This window comes from Acomys minous (genome assembly GCF_964271855.1).
Source record: "Acomys minous genome assembly, chromosome: 2".
NCBI lineage: Eukaryota > Metazoa > Chordata > Mammalia > Rodentia > Muridae > Acomys > Acomys minous.
The window spans coordinates 85,027,064-85,036,059 of NC_140484.1; the positions used below are offsets into that span (position 1 = coordinate 85,027,064).

General features: G+C 55.4%; 1 protein-coding gene across 5 annotated transcripts; it reads left to right on the plus strand.

Moving 5' to 3' along the window:
* The first annotated feature begins 2 nt into the window (after positions 1–2).
* On the plus strand, positions 3–6,281 carry AKT1S1 (AKT1 substrate 1). 5 transcript variants are annotated; one of them, XM_084751785.1, is made up of 5 exons: positions 80–252; positions 3,551–3,939; positions 4,645–4,722; positions 4,805–4,974; positions 5,457–6,281. In XM_084751785.1, the coding sequence occupies exons 2-5, from the start codon at positions 3,558–3,560 to the stop codon at positions 5,598–5,600; spliced, it is 774 nt and encodes a 257-aa protein (XP_084607911.1). In that variant the 5' UTR covers positions 80–252; positions 3,551–3,557; the 3' UTR covers positions 5,601–6,281. The 5 variants fall into 5 exon arrangements, with proteins under 5 accessions (XP_084607914.1, XP_084607911.1, XP_084607910.1 ...); XM_084751784.1 differs by lacking the exon at positions 80–252 and adding an exon at positions 648–900; XM_084751787.1 differs by lacking the exon at positions 80–252 and adding an exon at positions 1,250–1,498.
* Positions 6,282–8,996: the final 2,715 nt, after the last annotated feature.

The following is an 8,996-nucleotide window of genomic DNA, read 5'->3' on the forward strand; positions in this document are numbered from 1 at the left end:
CGGCGCGCCACTCTCGCCACGAAGTAAACAAGTGGGAGGACCCACGATCGCACCAGAACAACTCGTGATTGTTCGGGAACGCCTCCTCGGCCCTCTCCATTTTTTATGCTGGCATCGAAGCCAATACTATGCCATTTTTCTCGAGGGCAAACTATAGCGGCTGGGTGGAAGCCATGTTAATGAGGGGCACTACCATCTCTTTGCGGGGCACGACGGCGAAGTGTTGGAAAAGCGAAACGGAGGAAGGAAAAGGTGAGAGAAGCTGTACAGCACCAGAGGCGCCGAGGGGCTCGGGATAAGGGGTGAAGCTGCCAGTGCCCCAGGCCGTGAAGTTGTCCCAAATTCCTGAGTCACCGCGGAAAGAGGGCTGCGCCACCATTTTGAAGCTGGGCAAACCGAAGCAAGAAACGCTGCCATACTGCATTTTTGCCAGCTTTGTGCTAAAGGGCGCGAGCGGGGGGCTTGCGGGGGCGGGGATGGTTGGACGGAAGGAAGAGTCCATATGCTCTATAGGCATATGAAGCCATACTGACTGCCACGTCGGGACGGGAGCACTTTTTCTCCACTTCTGTGTTAGAAGTTGGTTACGAACGCGGGACTCCAGGCTGCTTGCCTTCGTCTGTGTGAGCATGGGCATGCAGCCGTATTTGCTGCGGGCAAATCGAAATGGTGTAGCTGAAGTCTTTTGCCATATTTTCCACCCATGGGCCCTATGCCGTTGCCATTGCTCCATACTTGCCGATGTAGTTTCTGGTTGCTATTTTGATGTGAGGCATCCAGGCTAAGGGAAGCCGAGTGTACACAATGAAGGAGGGGCAACCACACGGAAATGACGCAAGAGGCCGCCATGCCTTTTGAGGGCGGCGACGGCGCCTGGCCGGCCATGCTGGCTACGGGCACGTGAGTGGAGGCGGCGTTGTGAGCTGGGGTTTGGGGAGGGTCTGGCTTTCCTAAGGTTGAGGGGCAGTGGGAGGGCAAGCCGCCGTGAAAGGGGTACGGTCTGCATAGGTCAGGAGGCAGTGATCGTCCTGCGACCCTTGGCTCAGGGCTGAAATAGCTAACGCTCAACCCCATGTGTCTCACGAGTAGTAGACGAGCTTCTCTCCCGGGGTGCAGACGGGCTGGAACCCTCACATTGCCGGCGAGCCATGTCCATAGGGCTGTGTGTGTGTGTATGTGTATGGGGGGGTCGCTAATGGGTGAGGGGGCGCTCCGGGTGGGACTTCCGGTCCACATCCCCACCGGGGGCGGGATTTCCTGTTTTCTTCCTAGCGAAGGGGCCTCACGGTGCCGCGGGCGTGGTGCAGCCCCGGTCCGCGGCCTTCGGTGGTAGGATCCTCCTGGGACGCCCCGCTCTGTGTCCCGTGCTGCAGCCGTTTTCTTATCTCCCTCCACACCTGTCCCTGGGAGGCCTGCACCTTCCCGCTGGACACCTCCCCCCTTGCTGCTTTGCCCCTGAGTCTCACCTCATAGGAGGCCACAGGCCTAGGAGGTCTGAGTAAGTCGCCCTCCTTTGAGCCGCGGTTTTCATACCGCTTCTGTGGCTGCCCGTAAGATCTAGTGCAGAGGAGTTAGGTCTTGGCCATTCTTTGGTCTTCTCAGAGAAGTGCGAGCCCAAAACTAACGTCATCCAGGCTGTGTCAGCTTGGACCAGTCACTTTCCTGCCCTGAGCCATAGCCTTAGTTTCCAGTCTCCTCCATCAGCTGGGAACGGTGGAAGGTTTGTGGAGGAGCCGGTGGCTGCCTTCCTAATCCAGCTTTAGGTAGGACTTTGAGGCCCGGCAGACAATAGTGTCAAGCCCCTGCAGCTCATCTTCGTGTCCTGGGGCAGTGTCGGCAGCTCTCTCCCTCTCGGTGGAAAGGTGGGCAATCTGGTCTACTGAGGTAGGCAGGGGTGGAGCCCAGGGTTGGCAGAGGGCTCCGCACACAGACTGCCCTTCTCAGAGGACAGTTCTGCCAGTATAACAGTCCAGATCTATCTTCGAGATTTGGAGCTTAAGACCGTAAAGTGGGGTGGCCACTGCTGCATCGTGTCGTTGGAAGTGAGAGGTTGCTTAGAAATGGTGACCAACCCAAGTAGTTCCCACTTTGGTGACTCAGGTAGAGGTGACCAGTGTGGAATCCCTGACAGTAGAGACTGGGAGCAAGCTGGCTCTTTTGAGTGCGAATGACAGAGTAGCTTGCAAACTGCATTCAGATTTCTCCTTTCTCTTCATTGTGGTCCTGGTGGGCTTGGATTCCTCCAGTGGTGAGATGCTCACTGCTTCCCAAGGAGAGCCCTCAGCTGCCTGGAAGCCGTGGTGCACACACTCTGGGTAATGGGAAAGAGAAGCACAGAGAGTCAGCGAGTGGTCCAAGGGCCCACTACAAGTTTGAGTTAGCCATGGTAGGGACCTAGATCCTCACTCTCCAGAAGTTTCCTGTCCCAGGGGGAGGCAGGCAGCAGAATAACTGTCGCAAGCTCTACAGAGCCCTGCACAACCGGCTGAGGCCATGTAAACACCGAGGCTGTGATTCTGGGCACAAACCAGCTTGCATCCTACTCTGCCCACCTGCAGCCTCAGTTCATCCCTCTCCTGAGAGAGTGACCCCGGAAACTCAGCAGAGGGGCTGGGGAGACCCATTCCGGGGAAGGGCGTCCCCCCACCAGGTGAATGGGAGGTTGGCGATGGTCTGAGGGCCAGTAAGCTGGGTATGGGGTCCATCTGGTCCTGGAGACTGGGGGAGGGGCAGTTGCAGTTCAGTGGGAGAGGACCTGCTGGGCCAAGTGGAGGAGGAAGGGAGCGGTGCTACAGAAGCCATGAACGTCCTCTGGGGCTCTGTATCCCTAGCTGACCTCAGTGCCATGAGAGTCTAGCACAGCGTCCCAGTTCTGTGGTGGCAGGCGTGTGCCACCATGCCTAGTTCACATGTGCTTTACTGTCCTACACACCATGAGAAAGATGCACGTGGATTGTGTGAGTCGTAAAAGTCTTATGTGAGGCTGGGTGTGTGGTGTTCCACGCCTCTAATGCCAGGTACCTGGCAGTGGAGGAAGGAGGGAGGGTTGAGTGTAAGTGCTGCATGTCAACCTAGCCAGGCCTTGACACGGCTCAGTTGGTGCTTGCTGGCACTCACAAAGTCTTGGGTTCAGTCCCCAGCACCACATAAACCAGGTGTGGTAGTGTGCACCCCAGCACTCAGGCGTTGGATGCATTACAATCAGGACTTGAAAGTCACCTTTATCCACATGGTGAGTTTGGGGCCAACCCAAGTGCTTGAGATCCTGTCTGCAAAAATACGAAGCACCCAAACAGATAATCACAAATAGATGATGACTCCAGGCTTTGGGGCACTTACGGGGAATAGGATGGGACCAAGAAGAAACCTAGGGCCGGAAAGGATGGTGGCTGGTTCGGGGCCCAAGGGAAGCAGGTGTGGGAGTGGGGTGGGGGGAGGGGCGCTCAGCCTGGACAGCTGCATGCCATGGAGGGGCAGTCGACCTTTCAGGATGGGTAGTGACTACAGCAGCCTCCCTCACTCAGCTCCTCTGTCCTGCTCTGGCCCACAGGGCTCGGATGGCGTCTGGGCGGCCGGAGGAACTGTGGGAAGCCGTCGTGGGGGCCGCCGAGCGCTTCCGGGCCCGCACTGGCACTGAGCTGGTGTTACTGACTGCAGCGCCGCCCCCGCCGCCCCGCCCGGGGCCCTGTGCCTATGCCGCTCATGGCCGCGGGGCCCTGGCAGAGGCCGCCCGCCGCTGCCTCCACGACATCGCACAGGCGCACAGGGCTGCCACTGCCACCCGACCTCCCGGTCCCCCACCAGCACCACAGCCGCCTAGCCCGGCTCCCAGCCCTCCACTTCGGCCAGCCTTGGCCAGAGAGGATGAGGAGGAAGATGAGGATGATCCCACTGAGACAGAGACTTCGGGGGAGCGGCTGGGTGGTAGTGACAATGGAGGTGAGCTGGTAGGGTTGGCACTGGGGTGGGGTTGCTGGGTACTGGGCACGTGTCCAGGGTGTTTGTGCATCCTTAGGACAGCATTGCTTCCAAGCCTCACACGAAGTCCAACAGCTGCATGGGAGAGTGACACAATATGCTGAACAAATACAGCACACCAGGGTTGACAGATTTCTTTGCCTGCTTCTGGTTTGCCCAGGGAACGTGAGCGTGGTGAGAAATGCAGACGACTGAAAAGAAGGGGTAGGGGGTGCCACCCCATCCACGTAAGGTGGAGGTTGCCCAGGAGTGGGGCATTGTCACAGCTGAGGAAGCCAGGGCCAGAGTTGGTTACAAGCACTCCTTAGGTGGCGTGTTAAGGCCCAGTACAGCGGATTCCCGTTTCCCACGGGATCCCACTCTGGGCAACTGGATCTAGAGACGATGTTTAGGGAGAGAAAGGAAGTTGGAGGTTTGCCTCGTGTCGAGAAGGGAGTGAGCCAGGTGTTGTGGCCTCAGATCTTAAACCTCTCAGGCAAGTGGCGTGTCCTCAGGGTCTTTAATTTGTCCCCATCAGACCACCTTTCTTAGCTGTTTGGGGTCATTTCCCAAGCACTATAATGAATCTAGCCGTTGGCACCTAATAGTGGAAGGGCCCTGAGTGAGCAGGCAGGCAAATGAATGTTGAGGCAGGGAGACCAACTGCAGGGCCTGCCCCACCCGCAGGACTCTTCATGATGGATGAGGATGCCACCCTCCAGGACCTGCCCCCCTTCTGCGAGTCAGACCCGGAGAGCACAGATGGTGAGGATCCTGGGTTGTCCATGCCCTGGGAGGCCAGGCTGAGGGTAGGGGGCACAGAAGCTAATGCTAACCTCTGTCACAGACGGCAGCCTGAGTGAGGAGACCCCCGCCGGGCCCCCAGCCTGTCCCAAGCCCCCAGCCACAGCCCTGCCTACCCAGCAGTACGCCAAGTCTCTGCCCGTGTCCGTGCCAGTGTGGGCCTTCAAGGAGAAGAGGACAGAAGCCCGATCCTCAGATGAGGAGAATGGCCCGGTGAGGCTGGAGGGACGGTCTGCTGCGGAGAGCCTCAGTGCAGTTTAGGAGAAAGGCCCCCATCTTTCCAAAATCGCTTGGGAGGGGGATCAGAGAGGGAACCTGAGGCGGCGGGGGGGGGGGGGGGGGGGGGGGCGTGTCAAACACTTCCCAGGATTCATTTCCCCAATACCATCCCCAGTGTGGTGGTCTCGGGCTGTGCCTGCCTAGACTAACCCACTGGGAAACTCCCAGAGGAGAGGGAGGAAAGGCGTGGAGTGGTCAGGTGGCACACCCTCCAGCGTGCCGCTGTCCCCTCACGGCCAGGTCCCCATAGGACGCCCCGCCCCGCGGGATCCCGACAGGGGCTGCTGTCTTGGCTTCTTGGCTGGGCCAGGGTCTTGAAGAGGAAGGTGGGGTGTGGAGCGTGCGGGTCCCGAGCCTGCAGTTCCGAGGGCGTGCGGGAGGTGGCGCCCGCGCACTGACCACTGCTCGCTCCACAGCCCTCCTCGCCTGACCTGGACCGAATAGCGGCCAGCATGCGCGCGCTGGTGCTGCGGGAGGCCGAGGACACCCAGGTCTTCGGGGACCTGCCGCGGCCGCGCCTCAACACCAGCGACTTCCAGAAGCTGAAGCGAAAATACTGAGCGCGCAGAACGCCGAGTGGGCGGAAGCCAGCGGGAGGCCACTGTCCGCTCTGGTCCTTCTGCCCAGCAACAGAACAGTTCTCTTACGGGATTGGCTCGCTCCGACTGGGCGGGGCTCGTTCTAAAAGCTCCGTGCGTCGACTCCGCGTCTTGCCTGGCAACAGAAGCTTTACCCGCACAGCCCTGACTGGCGGCTGGGGGCGGAGCGCTGCTCGGCGGGGTCCGAAGAGTCGCGCCCGCCCTTCCCGAGATCCCACCCGCACCCCGCGGATTAGTCCCGGCCTCCTGGGGTGTGGCCAAGCCCTCCCAAACCCAGAATTGGCCTGAGGCCTTGAGTTTTCTTACACTACTAGGGCTGTTATTTTTTTTGTTTTGTTTTTTTGTTTTTTTTTGCCCGAGTCCTGGCACTTGTTTCCGCCCACCTGGGGCTCCGGTCCTTCTCTGCGTCCGACGCCCCATAGGTTCCACCACACTACAGCGTATCCATCAGAATCTGTCCTGTACCCAGGACGGCACCAGCTTCCTGTCCCCTGACCCCAACAGGTGCCTTAAAAGGCCCTCTCCCACCCAAGGTGGGGGGTAGGGGGCCTCACTCTCCGGCCCTGGCGTTGGGTGCGGGAGAGTGGGGTGGGGGCTGGGAGACGGGAGGGCCGCTCTGAAATTAAAAAGTTTTACCTCTGACTACAGTGCGTGTGTGTGTGTGAGTGTGAGAGAGAAAAAGAGAGAGAGAGACGGTGAGGCCCTCACGCGAAGAGAACGAAGTTCGGGGCTCACAATGGTACTTGAACCGGTAAAGATGGAAACCAGCTTTGGGGGCGTGACTGGGAGCAGATGGAAGGCCAGACCCCACCATCCGAAGGTGAGACACGGTGACGGGTCTGTCTGTCCTTTAAAACTAGCCATATGGGGCAGGGAGTGATGGCGCACACCTTTAATCCCAGCAGTTGGAAGGCAGAGGCAGGTGGATCGCTGTGAGTTCGGGGCCAGCCTGCTACAAAGCGAGGTTAGGACAACCAAGGCTACACAGAGAAACCCTGTCTCAAAAAGAAAAAAAAAGCCATATGGATTGTCTCTTTTGTTTTGCCTTTTGAGATGATTTCACTGAGTAGCCCAGGCTGGCTCCTCGGTCTTGCTGCTGAGGTTTCCCATCTGCTCCACCATACCCAGTCTTATGCCAGCTGCCCCAGGAGGTAGGAATGATTTTTCCACCTTCTTGCAGAGTCCAGTATCACTGAAGCAAAGAGTTTGTGTGGTGGGTCCATGAACTTTGAACACTACAAACACCTGTTTCTTTCTGTAATGAAGGCCAGTGCCATGGCTCACAGCTGTCCTAACAGCAACAGGGAGGCAGATTAGGAGGCACAGGAGCTAATGTCAATCTAGGCTACCTGAGACCCTGCCTCAAAGAGCAAAAACAGGCATGGTGGCGCACACTGGGAGGCAAAGGCAGTGTGTAGGCTCAATTTTCTTAACAAATTTATTTTATTATGAATTTATTAGCCAAGAGTACCTCACTTATAACCCAACTAACCTAAACAATAGGAAAAGATTAATGAATACAATAATGAAACCGTAAGGATATCAGTTCCGAGGAACGATGTAATCATTACTGGTGTAATCAGCAGGATTTCTTCTGCTGGAATCTGGAGTAACCACAATCTGGAGCCCTTGAGCCGTTCTCTCTAGGAGCAATGGACAGCCAAAACTACCCCATGTCTCCAAAGGACCTGCCTCCTGTTTTTGACTCACTTTTATACCTCCTCTCAGAATTTGTTCAAGGATGTTTTTCTGCTGGTTAATATGGTGGTTTGACTTCTAAGGGGATAAACATCTCTCACAAGTCTTTTCTCATCCCCTGTGATCTAAACAAAAAAACATGTTTATCTCTCCATCTCCCCCTTTCTATTAAATAACATGAGCTATATACAACAAAATAAGAATTATCCATTAAGTCACATTTACATGGACCAGTGTTCATTTGTAGTTGGCAATTTTTAAGAAATTATTCCACTATCTATCCTATGCTACTGATTCTTATATCCTAATGTCTAAAGGCTTTTTGTTTTGTTTTTAACTAAACTTATATTAATACTGTGGCTATCTAGTCTTCAACCCCATCAGAGACCCCAGAAGGAAAAACTAATATGAAGGGCGTGCAGGCAAGCGACTTCCAAAAGTATTGACAGGACGGAGAGCGGACTGCCCGGACAGTCACAAGCTCCTCTCCATCGTCAGGGCATCCAACCTTCAGCCGGAAGGCCCAAGGCATCTCACAGACTGCTGCTGCACTGTCACAAGTGCCTCTCCGTCGTAGGTGCATCCCGCCTTCAGCCAGCCAGGCCAAAGCATCTCACAGACTGCTCTGAAGCAGGAGTCCTGAAGGACTGGCCCACGTAGCCTCTGCAAGGCTGGGCAGCCAGTTTCTCAGTATCAGGCTTGATCATAGTGGACGGTCAGTCTGCCATCAGCAGTAGAGATAAGCACAGTTCCTCAGACCAGTGGCTATCTGCCACTATCGTTTGTTTGTTTGTTTGTTTGTTTTGTTTTTCGAGACGGTTTCTCTGTGTGGCCTTGGCTGTCCTGGACTCACTTTGTAGACCAGGCTGGCCTCGAACTCACAGCGATCCACCTGCCTTTACCTCCCAAGTGCTGGGATTAAAGGCCAGCGCCACCACGCCTGGCTCCCACTATTGTTTCTTGATGCCCGCATAGTTAGACTGGAGGTGCTGCCAGGAACAATTGTGTCTCTCATAAAAGGCCTGTATTATCAAATGCCATTTTCCGTGGATCTCTGAAGCGTTTGAAGACCATCTATCTATCTATCCATCATCTATCTGTCTATCAGCCTCCCGAGTGCTGGGATTAAAGGCGTGCGCCACCACTGCCCGGCTGGAGTATGTTTTTAGTCCCAGCACTTCGGAGGCAGAGGCAGGAGGATCGCTGTGAGTTCAAGGCCAGCCTGGTCTACAAATTGAGTCCAGGATAGCCAAGGCTACACAGAGAAGCCCTATCTCAAAAAAGAAAACAAAAAGATACTGACCAAGCGCTGCAAAAGCTATCTGTTTTGTCCAGTCTTTTTTGTATCAACCCTTGAGGCTAGCCCTCTTTAAAGTTGATATGCAATTTCTTGAGGAAACAGTAGCTGAAGCAGTCTTTGATGTTGAATCATCCAGGCTACCTGCTTTATCTTCATAATTATGTTTTTTGCTTTGAAAATAAGCCAACTTTCCCAAGTATTAGTATAAGTACTTACATATATTCCATATATATATGGAATGTTCAAGGTGTACAAATTATTTAAAGATAAACGTCTGCCCTGTTTTTGAGCAGCCATCACAGGTGGATCTCATGGGTCTACAGAGTGAGTGCCAGAAAAGCCAGGACTACACAGAGATA

What these genes read in the sequence shown, in the direction of transcription:
- AKT1S1 (XM_084751784.1), top strand. Translation starts at nt 830, where the DNA reads ATGACGCAAGAGGCCGCCATGCCTTTTGAGGGCGGCGACGGCGCCTGG. An exon ending in GCCATGCTGGCTACGGGCAC is followed by an intron (nt 901 to 3,550) that starts GTGAGTGGAGGC and finishes TCTGGCCCACAG; the next exon opens with GGCTCGGATGGCGTCTGGGC. An exon ending in CAGATGAGGAGAATGGCCCG is followed by an intron (nt 4,975 to 5,456) that starts GTGAGGCTGGAG and finishes CTCGCTCCACAG; the next exon opens with CCCTCCTCGCCTGACCTGGA.